General features: G+C 42.4%; 1 protein-coding gene across 1 annotated transcript in view; it reads right to left on the bottom strand.

The window, feature by feature from the left end:
* The window catches only part of VWA8 (von Willebrand factor A domain containing 8), a 745717-nt gene that overhangs the window by 129531 nt on the left and 593590 nt on the right, over window positions 1–22596 (bottom strand). The window contains 1 exon segment of the mRNA XM_029602953.1: window positions 8642–8750. Coding sequence (XP_029458813.1) covers window positions 8642–8750 — 109 coding nt within the window.

The following is a 22596-nucleotide window of genomic DNA, read 5'->3' as shown; positions in this document are numbered from 1 at the left end:
CCCTTCTAAATCAGCTACTGAAGCAACAGTCCTCAGCCAGGGTCAGCTGCAGCTACTGCACACAAGTGTCAAACTTGGGCTTAACTCAAGCCATTTAGGTATATATTTATATGAAACAGATCTTTATGTAGCCATCCACTGTCCTGATTATAGAGGCAAAAGTGGGGGCATGAGTCCCATGTAATTGGTCATGAAAGTGTTGAATTGGAACTATGATGGCAGGGAACACAGACTCACTGCAAACAGGCATTCCACACACTGGGCTGGTTTTCCTAATTTCTTATAAAGGTACACTTGGTAGATATTTATAGCAGAAAGAAAAAAATAATCTATTTACAGTCAGTATTCCTGTTAGGTATTTTCTCCTCCCCTCCTGCTCCTCCGAGTTAGAGATGCAGACCTCCCAACAGGCCTAGTTTAGGTTTTGGGCAGCAGGTTCCTTTTGTTGAGGATAGAAAAGATTCCAATGGGTCTGGCCCATGTGGCTAGGTTTATTTATTTATTTAGGTTTATACTCCACTTTTCGGGCACTTCAAAGCAGATTATATTCAGGTACTGTGCGCATTTCTCTGTCACCAGGGGGCTCACAATCTAAGTCTGAACCTGAGGCAATATGAGGGTGAAGTGACTTGCCCAAGGTCACAAGCAGCAGCAGTGGGATTGAACCCTAGTTCCCCTGCTTTGCCAGCCAACTCCTCTAACCACTAAGTCCAGTAGTATGCTACTGTTCGGCCACTGAGCCAAAACACAGGGTTTGTCAATCAGTTCCCAGATGAGACCTACTCACAGGTCCTATGGATATATGGTCTAAGGTACAGTAAGACTGCTTCCCTGGATTACAGACAATTTCTCCTGGTGTCAGTCCTATGACTAGGGCTGCATTTGATTAGAAGATCCTGCATTGAAGATGGGATTATGAGGTCATTCTGAATTCTCATAGTGCTTTCAGATTTTCCTGGTATCTCCCTAACTATCTCTCTCCACCCCTCTCCTGGAGAAGTCTGAAAATCTTTCAAGGATCTTAGTATATCCCTTACCAAACAAGATCACTTGTCAATTCATCATAGAGATTGATGTGATCATACCATTTCCCTGAGCTAGGATCATGGGTTTAACCAATTATAAGGCAAAGGTGGTTTACATTTAAAAAGCTACTACTTACTATGAGTCACAATTGAACCACTTCATAGTAAAAACAATATTTGTCTGGTTTAAAGTGTAATTTTAGTGCTTGAGAGGAGGTCAAATAAAATAAAGTCCTTTGTTCATTCACAGAACGAGTATACCAAGGGCAAAGGTGAGGCAAACTTCCTCTTATTGTCCTGACAATGCATATGAACCAGTTTCAAGTAGCTGTACATACAAGGGGTGAAATGACAAGTCCTTCTCAATGCTCATTCACCTCGTGGGCTTAGGTTAACAACTAGGATGCTAAATGTGATGGTGGCTTATGTGATTTGGCACCATTTGCTACAACCTGGGATGATGCCAGCAACACATTTCACATGGGCCAGCATACAGTTGATAGATGATAATGAGTGATTGTCAGTCACTACTGATGGACCAGATTCAAACAAGTAAACGAAAAGCTTCAACATCTTTTAAAAGTGTCTTTTAATTTGGAGAACTGGAACACAGACAAAATGTCCATTAAGATATAGACTCCATTCTACAAGTGTTTTATCTCCTATGGTTATTCAAGCCGCACAACTGCTTAATAAAAAAGGGCTACCTATGTGTTAATCAGGCTTGGATATTAACAATCCTTAGCAGAAATCAGGGAAACAGAATGGTAACAAACTTCTCACCTTTTAGAAAACAATATATTTCTCTGTGAAAGACCTGCTCTTCCACTCAATTCATTCCATCTGGATAAAAAATCCAATCTGACACTAATTTGATGATCAACATTTACCTCTAAAATATGCCCTATCTAAAGTAGATGGTTTCAAGCAATCTAAACTAATGGCTACCATCTGGTGCCTTACCCTAGCCATCGCATTTTCATTCCTGTAGCCGGCACTGTTATCAATTAAATTACATAGCACACGTAGGTGTCACTTCACAAGCAAATAACGCATACATAGTCATTATACTTGGAGTTAACTCCCAGGAAAGAGATCTAGGCGTCATAGTGGATAATACAATGAAATTGTCAGCTCAGTGTGCTATGGCGATCAGAATAGCAAACAAAATGTTAGGAATTATTAGGAAGGGAATGGAAAATAAAACGGAGGATGTCATAATTCCTCTCTTTCGCTCCATGGTGAGAGCACACCTTGAACACTGGGTGCAATTCTGGTCACTGTATCTCAAAAAGGATACAGCTGCACTGGAGAAAGTGCAGAGAAGGACGACCAAAATGATAAGGAGCATGGAACGGCTGCTTATAAAGAAAGGCTAAAGAAGTTAGGGTTCTTCAGTTTGGAGAAGAGACAACTGAGGCGGGATATGACAGAAGTCTACAAAATCATGAAAGAACTTGAACAAGTTAATGTAAATCGGTTATTTACTCTCTCGATAATAGAAGGACCGGGGGCAGTCCATGAAGTTAGCAAGTAGCTAATTTAAAACAAATCGAAGAAAATTCTTTTCTCTCAGTGTACAGTTAAGCTCTGGAATTCATTGCCAGAGGATGTGTTTATAGCAGATAGTGTAACTGGGTTTAAAAAAGGTTTGGATAAGTTCATAGAGGAAAAATCCATAAACTACTATTATGGTAATTAATATGCAATAGTAGCTTGTGATTTATCTAATGTTTGGGAACTTGCCATTGTGACTTGGATTGACCACTGTTGGAAACAGGATACTGGGCCTGATGGACCCTTGGTCTGACCCAGTATGGCATATCTTATGTTCTTATACAATGTAACATAAATGTGTGCTCTTTATAACTAGTTCTTTTCTTTTTAATTTGTAAACCCTGACAGGTAAAAATAAATAGCATTTAGTGCCCCACTGCAGAGAAGACTGCACAGTTGATTAGCAACACCAGGACTGAGCAAGATCCAGGAGTCACAAGTCAGCTTTGAAATTAACCCATGTCATAAACATAAACATTATAATTGCAATAAAAACAAATGAGTTCGGCAAAACAAAATATTATCTAATCTGAAAACCATTGCAGTGAGAATATGCAGTTGTCTCTTTTTGAGTAAACAGTTGTATGATTTTAAGCATGATGAGAAAACAAAATGAAAATCAAGGACACAATGATGAATCTAGTACTTATCAATTTCATTTTCTGAAATAATCAGAGCTGATGCAATGCACTGTGCAAACTGTGCACTTGCATAGGGCGTCGGCTCCGAGAGGGTGGCGGTCTGGACCACCTGCAGCCAAAATGGAGCAGGACTGCAGGGCCGCCAGGGGCATACCACCCCGCTGGCAGCTGAAGTAAAGAGAAGGCTGGCAGACCGCACACGGTATAGAAGCTGCTAAAGGAGGCTTGCCAGCTCAGATTTAGTTATCGGATTGGACAGAGGTAACCCGAACCCCTGTCCCATCCGACGCATCAACAGGTAGATCTCATGTACAAGCTGGCAGTAGAAGCAGCAGCAGCAGCAGCATTTGAATAACAATCATGTTCTGCTGCCGAGGGACCAGTCTCGCAAGATGAGCAGCAATCCTGCAGCTCTTCTCATGAGACTGGCCCTGCAGCAGCAGATGACATCATTCAAATGCTGCTGCTCCTGCTGTCGGCTTGCATGGGAGATCTGCAGGTTGATGCACTGGATCGGGCAGGGGTTTGGGTTACCTCTGTCCAATCCGATAACTAAATCTGAGCTGGCAAGCCTCCTTTAGCGGCTCTTATGCAATGGGCGATCTGCTGGCCTTTTCTTTACTTCAGCCACTTTGCTGCGCCTGCTGCCTGCTCACGCAGAGAAGAGGAGGAATCCTGACTGTAATAAGCTGCACCAGGGAGCGGGAGGAAGAAGAGCTTGGGGAGGGCTAAGAGGCTGGAAGTGACTGGGGGAGAAGGTGGGGGAAGAGCACAGGAAGCAGGCGGGAAGAAAGTGGGGAAAGCATAGGAAGGGGTGAGAAGAGGGGAGGAAGGAGCCTCTAGAGGAAGGGAGAGGGATTGGAGAGGAAAAAAAGCTGAGATAGTGACTCACTAAGGGGGGAGAAAAATCTCTAGAGGGACAGGGATGGGGGAAGAACTGAGGTAGTGTGAGGGGGGAGGGGGAACATCTAGAGGGAGGGAGGGAAGGGGATGAAAAGTGGGAGAAAGAGCAAGTTAGTGAGAGGAAAGGGGAGAAGAGCCGAGGTAGTGAGGGAACGAGATGAGGTAGTGAGGGAAAGAACTAAGATAGTGAGGTCGCGGGTCATCTGATTTCCTCTTCCCGTCTAAAGGTAGCCTAAGCAGAGAAGAGAATGTGGGCTGCCTGCAGACCCCATCTCACCAGCAACCAATGTGAAGTGGAAGCCAGCTTGTTATCCTGACCCGATGGAGGCCAAAGTGAAGAGGTGGGTCCGAGGCTGCTGGGGAGCAAGTGGAAGAAAACAAGGTGAAGCCCCTGTGTGTTAGAGAGTATATGTGGTGTATGTATGAAAGAGCATGCATGTGTGTGTATAAGAAAGAGAGTACAAGTATGTTTGTGAGACAGAAGGAGCATGTGAGAGAGGTAGTATAAATGTGTGGAAGTGTGTGAGCGAGAAAGAGCGTGTGTCTGTGTGTGAACATATGTGTGGCAGAGAGGGTCTGTGTGCATCTGACAGAGGACGCATAAGTGTGTGAGCATGAGTATATATGAGAGAAAGAAAGTGTGTGTGCATATATGAGAGAGAGAGAGAGGAGAAAGTTTGTGTGCCCTCCCTCCCCCACTAATCCACAACAATCTCAGGCTGACTGGAAACCAAAAGTTCCCAGGTATGAAGAGCGGGCTATTTTATTTTTATACTTATTAGTTTTAATTATTGTGTATTATTTGATGTGTCAGCTGTTTTGAAATATTTCACTGGTGATTGGGAAATTTAAAAAACAATTTAATTGAGTTTTTAATTACTGGATGTTTATTCTTTAGCTGTCCTGAAATATTTATTTTCATTATTAACAACGCTTTACTAATATGAATGATGATGTTTTATATTTTTTTATTGTATTGTTTTATGATGAATGGTGATGTTTCTATTGTTGCACTGTATACAGAATTTGCCTTGTGGCAGTTTCCAGTTCAGTTTTTGTCTGCACATTTCTATTCATACTTTATGGTCTCTTTTTATTCTGTAATGGTCGTTTTATTCTGTGATGGACTTTTTATTTAGTGATGGACTGTCTGTGTTCTGCAAGTGTGACCGAGTTAAGGTATTCTGCTGGCATGCAGCTTCTGTGTAGAAATGTACAGCAGCCTGGTTGTGCAATTTTCCTAATAGGAGGTGTATTGGTATTTTAGGAGCTGGTTTATATTTGCAATGTTACTTTTTCATAGGTAAGATTGCTATTGCCCGAGTACTGGCAGTTAGTGCTGTTTTGGTATGGGAGTTTTACTATGTTATAATTGTTTACTCAATGCTTTATTAGGGTCAAGCCCACATCCAAAATGCATTAAAATAGACCTAATACCATATGGGTATTTTTGTAGGGTTTTCTAGTTGGCACCTCAGCAGTGCATGTAAATATAACATACAGGTTATTTTTACTTCAGAAGGCTATACTCAGAATGTTCTTTTTAATGTAAAATCTAAAATATTTTTAATTGTGAGGGCGTGTGTGGATGGGCCTTTAAATTTTGCCTATGACATCTAATACCCTTCCACTGGCCAGAGGAGAGGAGATAGACTTGAGTAGGGAGGAATGTCAGATTTTAAAGTTTAGATTATTGAAGGGAGATAAATGAACTGAGGGCTGGGGGAGGGGCGGGCAGCACAGTAATTGTTCACACAAGGCAGCAAGAAAGCTAGCATCGTTCCTGGAAATAATCATGGTATTTGGCCTGGAAGAAGCAACCTCCACTAGGAACTGATAAGAGGATTTTTGAAATAATCCTGAACTGCTGTTTTCCGACTGGAATTATATGAGGTGTGTCTTCTTTTAAGAATGTTTTCATACATTACGCTGAAAGTAGTGATGAATATTAGTGACAACAATTCACAAAAAAATGTAGCCTCTTCCTGTAAGGACACTTCAGTAGCATTAGGCCCCAGAAATCAGTTACAAAAGAATCAGATTTCCATACTAAAGTTCCTTATTGGAATGCTACTATTGGAACAAAGTGAGGAGCTAATTGGATGTTTTAGATCATCTGCTTGATAATAAGGATTTAACTTTCTAGCTGATTGTTTCCACTATTAGAATTAACAAGAGGTGCTGAAACCTGAAGAGGTCAAGCCTCTGATGCTTCACGGAAAATGGAGAACTTACTATCAGACCAATATAGAATGGTGTGCTCGGCCGAGCGCACCGTTAGCCCCCGTTTGGTCACGCATTTTCACGCGCTATTATTACCCCATATACAGTAAGGGGTAATAACACGTGGAAAACGCATGGCCAACCCCCCCGAAACTAATAGCACTCATCACATGCAAATGCATGTTGATGAGTCTATTAGTCACCCGCAATACAGAAAACAAAATGTACGGCCAAGCCGCACATTTTACTCTCAGAAATGAACCTTTTGCGGCACCTGTTAGAATGTACTATAGTACGCACTCAATCACTTTAATTTATGTGCCAACATGTAAACCGTTGCGATGGTATTTACTTAGCGACGGTATAGAAAAGATTTTAAATAAAAATAAATAAATAAAGAACTCCTGCCAAGGAGCAAGGGTACCGGGCAAGAGTACAGAAAAGCAGAAAAAACTGCTTTTCTGTACACCCTCCAACTTAGTATCATAGCAATATTAAGTCGGAGGCCCCAAAAATTAAAATAAATAAATAAATAAATAAAAAATCTGCTCGCAGCCCGCGGATTGGAAAACGGACGCTCAATTTTACCAGCGTGCGGGTTCAACAACTGATGCCGGTAAAATTAAGCTTCAGCTGTCAGACCCGCTGACAACCACCACCTTCTGCCAATAAGGAGGTGCTGAGGATGTGCTAGTGTCCCTAGAGCCTCCTTATTAGCGCGGGTCCTAATTTAAATACTGAATCGCGCGCCCAGGAGAGATGTCTGGGCGCGCATTGGGAGAGCGGGCGCTCGTCTCGGAGCGCCGGCTCTCCCGCGGAGTTTACTGTATGGGCCTGTTTGCAGGCAACTTGTTCTCTGTAAATGATCATAAGATCATAAGTCTACGACTTTGTGCTTTGTAAGTCTGCATGTTCAACTGTAAAATCTGTTTCTGCTTAAAACAGTACAATATGTCATATATTTTGAATGGCAAATGAAACAGGTAATTTACAAAAATATAAAAACATGAAATACAGTGTCTTTTCATACAGCAAAATGCCTATGGAAAAACTACCAGCCAAAGGAACTATTGACTCAATAAGTGATCGTTGCTAACTTGCAGCAATCAGTGCTGATTTCTGTGACTTCAAGGAGCATTACATGGTGAAGTGTGGCTATCTATAAAGATTGAAAGCCCTTTTAAATTAATGTAAATAAAGGCTCTTTCTGTCTTGTACTATTCTTACTGTATCAGTTACAAAATGGACATCTGAGTAGGCAAGTGAGTCCAGTTGGCTGTCAATTACAGAGATGGCCATGTTAAAGTTTATTTTCCACTCATGACGATAATATGGTGCTGGAAGGAAAAAAATAATAAAACAAGGTATAGGACATATCTTCAAAGTGGGGCTGATTGTGAGTGAAGCTGACATCAGGCTGAGCCCTGCAGAGATTTAATTGTACCTCATATTGTAAATTCTTTCTGGGCAGCACTTGCAAACATGTCTAAAGTGTTCTGTGTGAGGTAGTCAATTACCAAAATAAATATAAAGTCTGAAAAAGAATTTGGTACATTTCAGTTTCCAAAGAAATGAATGCTGGCAACCTACAGGTGTTTGCTTTTCTCTAATACCATCAATCTTTATTTTTCCTCTTTGCATGCCAGCCAGGTAGTGGGCAAGAACCTAACGAATGTTAGACTGTATCAGAAAAATAACCAGCAGAAACAGGGAGGTGTTCATACCTTTGTACAAATTATTGATGATAATGCATCTGAAGTATTGTCTCTAATTCTGGATGCTGCCTCTTCCAAAGAATATAGATACAGTAGAGGCAGTACAGAGAAGAGCCACCAAAATGGTCAGAACCTGTACTTTATTAACCCTGTAAGAGGAGGCTTACGGACCTAAATATGCATACCCTAAGGAGCAGAAGGGAGTGATGTGACAAAGCCAGTACCACAGAGATATAAATAATATAGAAGAGACAAACATTTGTCAGTGGAAAAGAAGTTCTGGAACAAGAGGCCATGATATGAGGGGGTAGGTCAGAAGCAGATTAAGAAAATATTTCTTCACAGAAAGAGCAGAGGATATATGGGGCAGTATGGGATAAGCATAGATGATTAGTGGGAAAGTGAAGTAAAACAATAGATCAAGTGAGGTTAAATAGTACTGCAGCAGCAGCAGAATACTGTCAGACTGAATGGGCCTTGTGGGCATTACCTGGTTCTATTCTCTGTTTTCTGAACTTGCCACTGCAGTCTGTGGAGACATGTGTAATCATCAAATCGGGCAGTAACAAATACCAACCTGTTCCACCTGCCCACGTGTTTCCACCAACATGGGGCATGTTGTCTGGATCTACTTTTCCATGTTTTGGTGAGCTGACATCCAAATCACTGTCTCTCTGCACTGTTATCTGAGGAAACGAATGAATACAATATTAGTGCTTTACTCCTAACGGAAGACATTTTTCATGGACCAACACAAAATGCAGAAAGAGATGCTTCCTCATTTAGACATGCATTTAAAACAAGAAATCTGATTTCCATTCAAGAGACTGCTAAATATGTGCAATGACCATTTCAGAGCATGGTAGAAAGATTATATACATAGAGCATAACTGATGGTGTTACTGGACAAGGGGAAAAAATTAATAGTAAGTAGAATTGGCAGTTGTGTAATTTAGCATTTAGCACAAGAAACCGATCTGGTTAACAAAGGAGGTGGCTGAAAAAATAAAGGCAAAAAAGTGTTCAAGAAGTATAAAGGATCCCAAAAAGATGAACACAGAGAAGAATATTTGGCGAAACTGAAGGAGAATAAGAAAGAAATCAGGAAAGCAAAAAGTCAGGCGGAAGAAAGGATTGCCAGAAAGTGAAGTGAGGTGGAAAAGCCTTTTTCAGATATATCAGAGAAAGAAGGAAAGCCTGAAGAGGTATAGTGAAGAAATGGCAGAAATATTAAACAAATACTTCAGTTTAGTGTTCATTAAAGACGACCGTGGAGAAGGACCATAGAAGGGGGTTGAGGTAGATGAAACTCCATTTACAGAAGAGAATGTATAGGATGAACTAGGTAAACTGAAAGTGGACAAGGCCATGAGGCCAGATGAGGTACATCCCAGGATACTGAGGGAGCCCAGAGATGAGCTAGCAGGATCGCTGAAAGACCTGTTGAATAGATCCCTGGAAACGGGAGTGGTGCCACGAAACTGGAGAAGAGTGGTGTGGTCTCCCTTCACAAGAATGGTAGCAGAGACGAGGCTGGAAACTATAGGCTGGCTAGCCTCAACTTGATGGTGGAAAAGCTGAAGGAAAAGATAGTGAACTATCTACAATCAAGTGGGTTGCTGGACCCAAGGCAGCATGGATTCACCAGGGGAAGGCCCTGTCAGACAAATCAAATATTTTTTTGATTGAGTGGCTAGAGAATTGGATTGAGGAACTGTGCTTGATTTGATCTTCTTGAATTTCAGCAAAGCTTTTGATATGGTCCCGCACTGGAGACTTGTGAATAAAATGAAAATCTTAGGAGTGAGTACCAAGGTAGTGGAATGAATTACGAACTGGTTGACTGATAGGAGACAGCGTGTCATGGTAAACAGAAATTGCTCTGAGGAAAGAACCATGTTAAGTGAAGTGCAACACGGATTGGTGTTGTTCAATACTTTGTGAGCAACATTGCGGAAGAGATAGAAAGTAAAGTTTGTCTATTTGCAGATGATACTAAGATCTGCAACAGAGTGGACATGCCTAAAAGAGTAGAGAGAATGAAAGGTGATATAAGAAAGCTAGAAGAGTGGTTGAAGACATCCTGCACTCCCGTTTCACCTACACCTGACATTGGCATAATCTCAGTACAGCTCAAAACTCTTTCAGAGTTAAAGGTATTCCACAGTTAGAGGAACAGAAATAAAAAAGCAGATTATAGAATGTATAGAATGTTTTTCTGAGCATTTGCAGAAGTTCCTGAGCAACTGCCCTCGTCTGAGCCTTGTCAGTATGTTACAAAGCTAAGCTTCATATCTATAGTGGAGAATGGAGCGGATTTGTAGCTGATTTATCCTGCTGTTTTATGGAGAACCCCATTACAGGAATGCAACTTAGTTTTTTCCCTATCAACATGCAGGATGAATCAGCCACACAAATGGGGAATCCCAAGCTGTGTGAGAGTCTCAAGAGAATTAGAAATTCCTGAAATTATATCTTGGCTGTAATGCTGTAATATATACTTTCCAATTATTCATTGGGTAATTAACTCGAGAGAGCAACTTGGATTAATTGTGGATTAGTGGGATGAACTGAAGCTAGAAGTTAAATTGGAACTGTAAGACTGCTTCCCTAAATCCCCTCTCCTTAAGAGAAAAGCCATCTAAGCAATAATTGAGGTGAAGGTATGAACTGAGAACCATGTTGCAGTCTTGCAAATTTCCACTATGAAAGCTGAATGCAGATAAGCCAAGGATGTTGACTGACTTGATGAACCTTTACAGCATCCTGTAACTCTATGCTCGCTTGGCTTAGGAGACCTTGATACAGTCTGCTACCCAGTTGGAATGTTCACCCAGTTTTTTGGGATTGAATGATACAATAAGCTGAATGCTTTCGTGATATGGCTGCATCATCTTCATATAGCGATCCAACACTCTTTTGCCATCAAGAATATGGAGGGCTTGCTTACTCTTGTGGACACGAGGCCTAGGAAACAATGCTGGAAAAACTAGATTGATCAAAATGAAACCATTTTGAGAAGAAACTTTGGGTGAGTTTGCGAAACTTCTCTGTGGTGGGAAAACTTAATGCATGGAGGATAGAAAAACAAGTGATTGAAGTTCACTTATCCTGCGTGCAGATGTGACCATGACTAGGAAGAGCACCTTCCAGGAAAATATTTGAAATCTGTAGAATTCAATGACTCAAATGACGGTTTCATGAGCAGTGCAATGACTATGTTTAAGTCACAGGGAAAAGGTGGCTTCTTTATAGGAAGTTTTACATATAATAACACTTTTATACTAAAAGATGATGAGAGATTGGGGCTTCATCCTGATGTTCATTGTACATTACGATAGCCCTAAAGTGAATTCTCACTGGGTTATGTCCTCAGACCTGATTTTGACAGACAGAACAGATACTTCAAGAGAGAAACTGGAAGACATCTGAAAGGAGCTTGGATATTTTGTGATCACCAAAGGGAAAATCTTTTCCATTTAAAGTCACAAGACCTTCTAGCACATTGCTTCCTGGAAGCTTTAAGAATGTGCTGAACTTCTTGAGGAAATTATTTATTTTTCTATTTATTATTTTTATATACCGACATTTGATCTGAGATATCACATCGGTTTACATTCAGGTACTATAGGTATTTCCCTATCCCCAGAAGGCTTACAATCTAAGGGGCAGATTTTAAAAGCCCTGCGTGCGTAAATCCAGCTGGATTTACGCGCGCAGGAGACTTGCGCGCCTATGTTGCATAGGCCGCCGGCGCATGCAAAGCCCCGGGACGCACGTAAGTCCCGGGGCTTTGCTTAGGGCGTGTTAGGGGCGGCGCGGCATTCGGGGGCGTTCCGGGGATGGGGCCGTGGGCATGGTGCCAGCACGGAGGCGTTCCGGGGGCGTGGCCGAGGCCTCCAAACCAGCCCCCGGACCGGGGAATGGCATGTAACTTTCTTAACAAAGGTAGGGGGGGATTTAGTTAGGGCTGGGGGGTGGGTTAGGTAGGGGAAGGTGGGGGGGGGGGGGCGGAAAAAAAGTTCCCTCCGAGGTCGCTCCGATTTCAGAGCGGCCTCGGAGGGAACGGAGGCAGGCTGCACCCCTGCGTGCGGCAGCGCGCACATGTTATAAAATCGGGTGTAGATTTGTTTGCACCGGGTTGCGCGAACAAATCTACACCTGCGCATAACTTTAAAAATCTACCTCTAAGGTGTGTACCTGAGGCAATAGAGGGTAAAGTGACTTGCCCAAGGTCACAAGGAGAGACAGCAGGACTCGAATCCTGGTCTCCTGGTTCGTAGCCCAATGCTCTAACCAATAGGCTATTCCTCCTCCTGTAGCAAGGAAACGTTTAAGTGATTTACATTCATATTGTGAGGGACAACATCTGGGTATTTGGATAGAGAAGCTTGTCTTGATTCTGGGTAAGTAGCATAGGAAGATGTGTCAAATGTATAGGCTTCTATAGTGACAGTTCTTGTACAAGTGGAAACCAGATTAGTCTTGGCTAAAATGGAGCTATCAGAATTATGGTTCCCTGGTCTTATTTTAGCTTTTGGAGGGTCCTAGAGATGAGAGGGAACAGAAGATAGGCATATGGAAGTCGCAATCTCCAGTTAATAACAATTATTTCTGCAGCTAAGCTGTCCCTGTTCAGCTTCCTTCAAGAGAACATTGGAATCTTCTTGTTCAAATGTGAGACAAAGATCTATTCGGTGAGTGCTTGCTGAGGGCTCTTTTCTTGTCTCTCGTTATACTTAGGTTCCTGCATCCCTTTTTCCTTTCTTTTTTGCTTCACTTTCTTCTCTCTTTTTCCTTCTCATGTTTTATTCTCTATGCCTGTGCTACCACAGACAAAACAGCAGCAGAAGTTCCACATTCTGAAACAAGTCTTTCTGTCCTTTTATTCATGCCGCAACTTGCACACCACCACCCTTGAGGTGGCAAGCTTTTTTATGACTTAAATAACCAGCAGTAAATGTTGCACCACTTATCACATTTTAGTGCATAGGATGTGAATTTCTAAACAGCTCATAATCTTTCATTAGAATGCCAATTACCATATTAGCATGATTACACTGTGGCCTCAATAACACCATTTACCACATCTTAACAGGCAAAATAATGGTTAGCACATAGGTTGAAGGGTTTATCATGTGGTAACACATTATTGCACTTTAGCACATCTGCCTCTAAATCTTTTAAGAAGAACAAATCCTATAACATATCAAAGGTTTTATCTTCTACCTTTTAAGACTTTTAGAACAGACTATTCTTTCAAAATGTTTTTTCAATTTTTAAAAATTGTACTTATCTTAATAGACTTATAAAACAAATTTCTGAAACACATTATAGATGGCTCATGCTAGATAATGTATTCTCTAAAAGGAGGAAAATGAGGACTGGGATAGCAAAACCACTAAGTAAACATAATGGATTAACCAAGTTATCTCAGAATGAAAAAATGGTAATCATGCAGCAAACAGGCTGATGGATTGCTAACGGCAGACAGAATCAAGTTAGCTTCTAAGTGTGAAGTGTCTCTTTACCATACCAGCATTAACTATGCCAAGAGCTATGCCTGATTTCTCAGCTAGTTACGAGGTGTTACGCAAAACCTCTCTGCACCTGTTTGCTTGCGAGACACAAAAATTATACAGCATTTTTTAAATAGAAGATTCTGCCTCCCGTCTGCCCAGTGAGTTTGCTAAAGATAGTCAAAGAGACAAAGACGTTGCAGAAGAAGTAATACATGGAAACACAGAAAATGATATCAGATATGGGCCGCAAGGCCCATCTGGTCTGATATAATATTGTAGAGTCTACCCATTCCCAAAGCTTTACCCACATTTTTTGCATTCAAAGATCCTCTGTGCTTATTTCATGCTTTCTTGAATTCTGTTAATGTTTTGACCTCAACCACCTCCACTGGGAAACTATTCCATGCATCCACCACTCTTTCTGTGAAAAACTATTTCCTTATGTTACCCCAACTCTACCCACTTTTAGCTTTATATCTTATTCTTTTGTTCTTGGACTTGGATCTGGTACATTACTTACAGCTCTGAGGTATTTTAATGTCTCTATCATATCTTCCCTCTCTCTCTACTCTTCTAGAGTAGACATATTCAGATCCTTAAAGTTAATTTCATAGATTTTATAGGTCAGACTACACACTATTTTGATAGCCCTTCCCTGAACTGCTTTGCTCTGTCTATATCCTTTTGGAGACACAACCTGTAGAACTGAACATAATACTATAGATGAGGTTTCACCTACAACATGTATAGAGAAATTACCATGTCCTTATTTCTATTAGTAATACCTTTCTTTAGCCACTCTAGCATTCCTCTGATTCTCACATTGTTCTACTATTTCAGATTATCAGATATGATCACTGATGGTGCACATACTTACCCAATAATTTTCTTTTTCATAGTAGACAGGTGAATAAAAAACCAGTGGGTTATGCACTTCTACCAGCAGATGGAAATGGAGCAAAGCTGACATCACAGTATATATAACCCCGCAGTGACCTCAACCCTCCAATATTCTCTGCAAAAGCCAACTGTGGACAAACTTGATTATTAACAGATAATCATTCCAGCACTCAACCAACAGGAAAACACTGAGCTCAGACAAAGAGTGTAATAACACTAATCTAGGGACTGGACTGACACTTACCAGTACTCCCTGGAACACACAGCCATGCAGGAGGACCAAAGTACAACCATTCCGCCGCCAAGAGTGGGAAGTTGGATTCACCTGTCTGTACTAAGGAAAAGGAAATGATCAGGTAAGTAGCAATTTCTCCTTTCCTAGCAAATAGACAGGTGAATTCAAAACCAGTGGGATGTACCAAAGCTACTCCCAAACAGGGCGGGAGACCTAACCTAGCTCCTGCACAAAGAAGATCACCTTACGCGAGACCCGAAGGCTCTCTTCCAGACTCTTGGTTTGAATCAGCCAGTCATCTAAGTATGGGTGTACCAGGATCCCATCTTTTCTTAACTCTGCTGCCACCACCACTATGACCTTGGAAAAGGTTCTGGGTGTGGTGGCCAAACTAAAAGACAGTGCTTGAAACTGATGATGCGTCCCAAAATCACGAAACACAGAAATTGTTGATGCTCTAGTCGGATGGGAATATGCAGGTATGCCTCGGACAGATACAGAGACATCAGGAACTCCCCTAACTGTACTGACATTATCACCGAGCACAAGGTTTCCATGCAAAAATGAGTCATATGCAAATGATGGTTGACTCCTTTGAGATCCAGGAAGGGACAAAAAGAGCCCTATTTCTTGGGCACCACAAAATAAATGGAATATTGGCCCATATTTTCTTGAGATGTGGGCACTGGAGTCACAGCCCACAGCTAAGGAGTCTTGACAACGTAATCTCCACTGCCTGTCTCTTCTGCGTAGAGTTGCAGGGAGACACCATGAACACGTCCCGAGGCACACTGTGAAACTCTAGTGCATAGCCATCCCTCATCACCTCCAGCACCCACTGGTCTGTTGTGATCTCAGCCTACCTCTGTTAAAAAAGAGGAGGTGACTTTCTATCTCTTGATCCTGGAGGTGGGTCTGCACACCTTCATTGGAAAGCTCGGAGTGCTCCACTACCAAAGTCTGCACCCCTTCTGGGCTGCCTGAGATGAAAGGACTGAGATCTACCCAAAGGTAAAGTTCTTTGAAAAGTCACTTCTCTGTAGGGTCGAAAACATCTGAACCCCCTAGCATGACCTCTTGTGCTGAAGGATCACGGTGCCTGTTTCCTATACTCTGGTAATCAATTGAAGAACTGGGGACTTACCCAACTTATCGGCCATTTTCTCCACCTCACTCCCAAATAAGAGTGAGCCTTTAAAGGGCAACTTCATAAGGTTAAACTTCGAGGTATTTTCCGACCAATTTCTCAGCCATAGCTGACACCTAGCCGCTATTACCAAAGCCATCCCTCTGGCCGAAGTACGGACCAAATCACAGCCCGCATTTGCCAAAATGGCGGCTGCTGGTTCCATCACTGCCCTGGAAGTCACACCAGATTCATCAGTCTCCTGAGAAAGCAATAAACAAGAGTGAGCCACCAGGGAACAACAGGAAGCTACCTGCAAATTCATTGTTATTGCTTCAAAAGGCCTGCTTAAGGATAGCCTCAATTCTCCTATCTTGTGCATCCTCCAAGGCCGCTCCCCCTTCTATGGGAATAGTCGTCTGCTTGGTAATGACACACAGAAGCGCATCCACCTTCGGAAAACATAACTGCTCTCTCGAAACTAGATCCATGGGGTACAGTCCTTCCAAGACTCAACCCCCTTTAACATTAGCTTCTGGGGCGCCCCATTTAAGATCAATTAATTATTGAATGGCCTCCACAACAGGGAAGAAGCATGAGGCTTTATGCAAGGAAATCAAAATGGGATCTTTCCTTGGCTCAGACATGGATTCAGCCACAGGTACTCCCAGCATCTTCAATGTCTGGGAAATCAGAGCTGGCAACTCATCTCTATGAAAGAACATCAACATAGTTCTATAGGGTTCCAATCTTGGAGGAATTCCCCCATACTCCAGGGAGTAGGGATTGGTCTCATCATCCATGACATCTGGGTCCCTATCAGGAAGACCAGCAGGATTTCATTGCTTGTGACCCCGACCTGTCAAGATTGGCTGGGGCCAGTGACTGCACCTGAAGGAAGTAGTGCAGTCCTTGAAAAAATTCTACCCAAGAAAAGGCAGAAGGATCCATGCCAAAACCTGATGGCAACTGTCCTGTGCCCACTGAACTACTTTCTCTTGCTGAAGAACCAGTCAGGAGAGCTCCAAAATCAGGCGACCCTTCTGGCAACTCTTTTTCCATTCCTGCACCAGGCTGGGAAGAACCAGGCTTAGTAAAATCAGAAGGAGGTAATTCTCCCTGAGCCTCCAAACCGCACTGACACAAATTCAAGGGAATGCCAGGTTGGGATGCCCGAATATGACAAGCAACATACAGGGCAAGGTGCTTAGGTTTCTTCGGTATGGGCATCATCAGTCTGTCAATACGCCCTAACAGGCGCCTGACAATAGTGCACCCAAAAAATTAGGCGCTCACAGATAAGGCACACAACACTGTGCCTATATATGTGTCCATCAGGACCCTGAGATAATGTGCGCAAAAAGGCGCAAGTGTGTGTGCAAAAAAGGAATGTGTGTGTGTGTGTGTGTGTGCGTGCGCACAAATGGGCACTCTGGTAGGCACTACTATGTGCCTAACTAGGCGCATAACCAAATGCACAATGGGCAGCACAGTCGGGCGCACAAAGACGATCTGACAGAACTGAAGAGTGCAGCCTATGGCAGACCAAAAACATGTGAAAATGCTACTGCGGCTTACCACATGGCAAACCAGATGAACCCTGGAGCGGGGGCCTAGCTACCAGAGCTGCTCAGCTGTCCCCATCCCCTGAACTCCACCGGAGGTGGGAAAGGCCATAGGATTGCATGCCAAGCATGGAGACCGGTGGTGGGGAGGGGGGGGGGGAGAGAGAGAGGAATCCCTATGCAACTCCCCTTCTTTTTACCAAGGTAAAGCTCTTGTATCCAGCACAAAATGTGTACTGATTCTGAGAATCACAAATGCTGATCAATGGTTCTTGTTTATTGTTCAAGTTTGTTTGCACAATGCTATTTTATACTAAGAGAGAATCTTGTTGATACCTTTGCCTTTCCTTATATAGTCACTTTCTCTGAGTAGGTCTCCTATGCTTTCAGACCTTCTGTCTTGCACACTACTTCATTGGAATTTAAAGCAGCAGTACTACCAGTCTGTTTTAAAAAATGCTATTCTTATGACTGCTATAATCATTTATGAACCTTTTTTCCTTTATTTCTGATTTTTATTTACCTTTTTAAAATGATATAAGCATTCGAAGATTTCCATAGGTCCTTCCCCTTGGCCACATCCACCATTGTTGAGTGAAATATATCAGGGTCAGGGGTGGGCAACTCTGGTTCTACAGTGCCACAAACAGGACTGGTTTTCAGGCTATCCAAAATTAATATATGAGGTATATTTGCATACACTGCCTCCATTATATGCAAATCTCTTTTCATGCATATTCATTTTGCATATCTTGAAAACCAGACCTGTTTGTAGCACTCCAAGACCAGAGTTGCCTGCCCCTCTATTACGCTGACTGCCACCAAGTAATTTGTAACCATCTTTAATACACTGAAAGCATGAAAACCTCAGGATGTGGTTAGTGCAGTTAGTGTAGCTGGGTTCAAAGAAGGTTTGGATAAGTTCTTGGAGGAGAAGTCCATTAACTGCTATTAATCAAGTTTACTTAGGGAATAGCCAATGCTATTAATTGCATCAGTAGCATGGGATCTTCTTAGTGTTTGGGTAATTGCCAGGTTCTTGTGGCCTGGTTTGGCCTCTGTTGGAAACAGGATGCTGGGCTTGATGGACCCTTGGTCTGACCCAGCAAGGAAATTTCTTATGTTCTTATGAATGGTTTAAAGGTGATTAAAGATTGGTTAAGAAACAGGATGTAGCCATATTAACTACTCTTCACGCCTTGGCTGGTTCCCCCTCCTCCAATTTTATATCCCTTCCCAATTTATTAGCTCAGTCATTGCAGCAACACTCGTCATCCAGAGGCCATGCACAAGCATCTCTTTGGAACCCAGCAATTGTGGGGCCTCAGTCCTGCCATTAGGTGTCACCACTACGCAGTGACTGAGACTTCCTCCTAAGTGCTGTGAATGCTGCCTCCACAGCTACCCCAGACCTAGAAGGAAACTCTTTATCTACTTTCACTTAAAACAATGCAATTTATTCTTCAGGGCTGGACAGGCGGCTCAGTGACAGTTCTGTGCACTGCCAAGCAGAAGGACCTGGGTTTGATTTGCAGCTCAGGTCTTCTGCTATTCGGGTTGATTAGGAATGCTTCGGCAGCAGTGTTCAAAGCCCCTAAGAGGGGGAGGAGTCATAGCTTTTGTGAAATGGTGACACCTAGTGGCTAGATTTAGGGCCCATGATTGCAGGGATCTGGAAGGAGTCCTGGACTAAAGGAAGTTGAGAAGGGATATAAAATAGATAAATAAGGATACACCTAAATGGGACACTCCTTTTGAGGAAGGTACTTCTGGGTATTGACTCTACTCATCAAGACAAATTATGATTTAGAGCTCATATAACTGAAATTGCTGGGTACATTGTGTTGAAGTTTATTTTCCTAAGTACTCATCAAGACAAATTATGATTTAGAGCTCATATAACTGAAATTGCTGGGTACATTGTGTTGAAGTTTATTTTCCTAAGTATGCCCTCCTTAGTTTCTCCCTTTCTTTATGGCCTATGATGTCATTACATCAAATTTGTGCTTTCTTTTATTTTTCCCTACTGAAAGAGGCTCAAACAGTTTTATTTCCTCATTCTGACTTATTTTTGAATGTATTTGAAATATGTCAATAAATAGGATAGAAAAAAAGGTGAAAAAATCCTTAGGGGGTTGTGAATAAAGGCTCATGGTACCAAATCCCTAGCCCTGATTCTGACTGAGTGAAAGAAAAAGGAGGAAACTGCCTGATCAAGAAAACAAATGTAATCCTCAGAGAAGCCTCTAATGTTGCACACCTATGCAAAGAGGTAATTAAAAAAAAAAATCCAATGGGTCAGACCTTGCAGAGCACAAGGATTCTTTCAGCAGCCTGTGGAAAAGTCATTTTTAGCATTGAACCTTTGCTTACCAAGTAAAATTAGTCACATAAAATAAATAAAAGCTTTGGAAAGTGGCCATAACAGCCCACTCCAAATATCATAGCTTCTGTATGTACAGTCTTCTTCATTACATTTACTCAATGAGCTAGTGTTACCTAAATATACTTTATCACACAGTTTTACATTGCCTGGAAATATTTTTCCAGTTGGTTCAGTGACATCAGGCCTCTGCTAGCTATGCAAATCAGATAAAGGAATGGTATAGCGCAGGGCATTTAAGTGTCAGATCATGTTTGGAAATAGGTTCTGACTTGCATAGCATCACCATTGTAAGTGAGTCACTGCCATTTCCTGAAATAAGATTAGAAGTGTCTGCCTGCTGACATGAAACTAAATCTAAAGAATGTTCTAATGCAGTAAATGCATATATGCATATTCCACAACTAAAAAATAGCAGCATCTACTGCAGTCTCGATTTTGGTGTTATGCCTTTCCAATATAAGAAGAAGGATGCTAAATAGCTAAACATAATGAGGTAGATTTTTAAACCTGCATACGCTTCCCAGCACGTACACATGGATGCGCCGATTTTATAACATGCGTGCGCCGATGTTATAAAATCCGGGGGCTGTGTGTGCATGTGCGGGCACTTATGCAAATTTCGGGCGGCGACACATCCTGGCCTTCGCCAGTTCCCTCCCAGTCTGCTCCAATTAAGGAGTGAACTGGGAGGGAACTTCCTTACCCCCACAGCTAATCTCCCTTCCCCTCTCCTCCCCACCCCCTAAACCCTACCTTTTTTCTTTTTTTCTTCTTTTTTCGCAACTGAAGTAAGTTGCACGTGCCAGCAGCTGGCCGGCACGCGAGGCTCCAGGACAGCGAACAATGGCGCTGTCCCGGCCTGCCCCTCCCTAGAAGCCTGGCAATTGAGCGCGTACCGGCCTTTACCCGCATGGCTAGGTCTCTTGGAAAATTCGCCCGGTGCACACAAGGCCTGGCCATGCTCGTAAAGGCTGGAATTTATGCGTGCCGGGCATTTAAAAGCTGTCCGATTATATCTAATTGTTCATTTAAAGCAGAGGACATTAGAATCCAACTTCTCTCTCTATATATATATATTGCATACATATATCCAATATTGCTTCCATTATATCAGGTGAAACTTGTAATCTCATCCACGCTCTCAACAATGCTTAAAACCCATAGTTTTAAATCCCAGTCCCTCTGCCCTAAATATGGGAAAGCAAAGTTGCTTATCTGTAACGAAGTTTCTCAGCAGACAGCAGGATAAATCAGCCATAATTAGTGGATGAGGTGATCTGACAGACCCAGCTTTCAAAGCTCAGAATTCTTTCTGAGCATGTATGGGAGTTCCTGTGCAAAGTCAGGTTGCTTCTTGTGGGCCCTTCAGTCTCTTCCAGAGCTTTAAGATTAGTAGTCAATTCTCCAGGGAGTTAAGTGGATAATAAATGTATGGCTGATTTACCCTGCTGTCTATGGAGAATCCTGGTTACAGGGAAGTAACTTTGCTTCCTCTATCAACATGCAGGATTAAATCAGCCGTAACCAGTGGGAATCCCAAGCTGAAGGCTGCCTTGCGGAGCAACTATTTAACTGACAAACCAGACCCCATCAGTGGAGAGTGAACTACTGGGTGAACAAGCTGCACAGAATTGCTTATCCAAGGTTACTGTCTCTTAAGGACATGGTATCCAGACAGTAGTGGGACATGAAGGGGTGGATGGATAGCCAAGTAGCAGCTTTGCATGTGTCTTCAATAGAAGAGGCCCTCAGATGAGCCACCTAAGTTGCATGGCTCTTACTAGATGAGCTTTGACAGAGTCTGTAATCTGTAAGCCAGCCAGCATGTAACAGTATGCTGTACAGTCTGCTAACCAATTTGAAAGAGTTATTTTTGCAACTTCCCTTCCCAATTTGTTGGGATCAAAGGACACAAAAAGCTGAGAAACTTGGCAGTGAGATTTAATCCTCTGCAAGTAATACACTGGCGTTCTCCTACAGACCAAGTGGTGAAGAGCCCATTCTCCTCTGTCTGCATGCAGCTTTGGAAAGAACATAGGCAGCACAATCATTTGGTTGATGTAGAATGCAGATGCCACTTTTGGAAGTAACTTTGGGTGATTGTGTAGACCAACCCTGTTGTGGATAAACGGAAGGTATAGCAAATAAGGAATTGCAGCCTATAATTCACTTATTCTTTGTGCCAAAGTGATGGCCACAAGGAAAAACACCTTTTAGGTGAGAAACATCAGATTTGCTGACTCGAGAAGTTTGAAGGAAGGTTTTATGAGTTCAGCCAGGACTACTCTGAGGTCCCATGATATAAGGGTTTATCAACTGGTGGCTGACTTAGATACTAATGGGTGAAGTGAGACAGAAGCTCTTTCCACCTGCTGATGATAAACTGCAATGGCACTGAGGTGTACTTTGACTGAAGACGTGTTGAAGTCTGCTAAGAGGAAGAAGAGTTACTGAAAGTCTCTTGGAATACAAGAGAAGGGGGTCCAGATGACTGCACTGATACCCTGCAGAGAACCTCTCCCATATGAAACTGTAGGACTTCCTGGTGGAAGGCTTTCCAGCTGAATGTCCTTTCCAGGTTTGGGAAGGAACAAGGAGGAGACTATTTTAGGCTCAACATCCATGCTGTGAAAGCCAAGGATGGAAGATTCAAGTGGCAGATTTTTCTGTCTTCCTAAATGATGAGAGTCAGGCTAGATGGGTGATAGATTGAAGACTGAACCAAAAGAAGGGGAGGCAAGGGTACTACAATTGATATAGTCAAGCCAAGGCTATGAAAATAATCCTTGCCCTGTCCT

The sequence above is a fragment of the Rhinatrema bivittatum genome, chromosome 5, assembly GCF_901001135.1.
Source record: "Rhinatrema bivittatum chromosome 5, aRhiBiv1.1, whole genome shotgun sequence".
In the NCBI taxonomy this organism is placed as follows: domain Eukaryota; kingdom Metazoa; phylum Chordata; class Amphibia; order Gymnophiona; family Rhinatrematidae; genus Rhinatrema; species Rhinatrema bivittatum.
The sequence above is the reverse complement of the archived record's forward strand: the minus strand, read 5'-3'. Positions and strand labels throughout refer to the sequence as shown.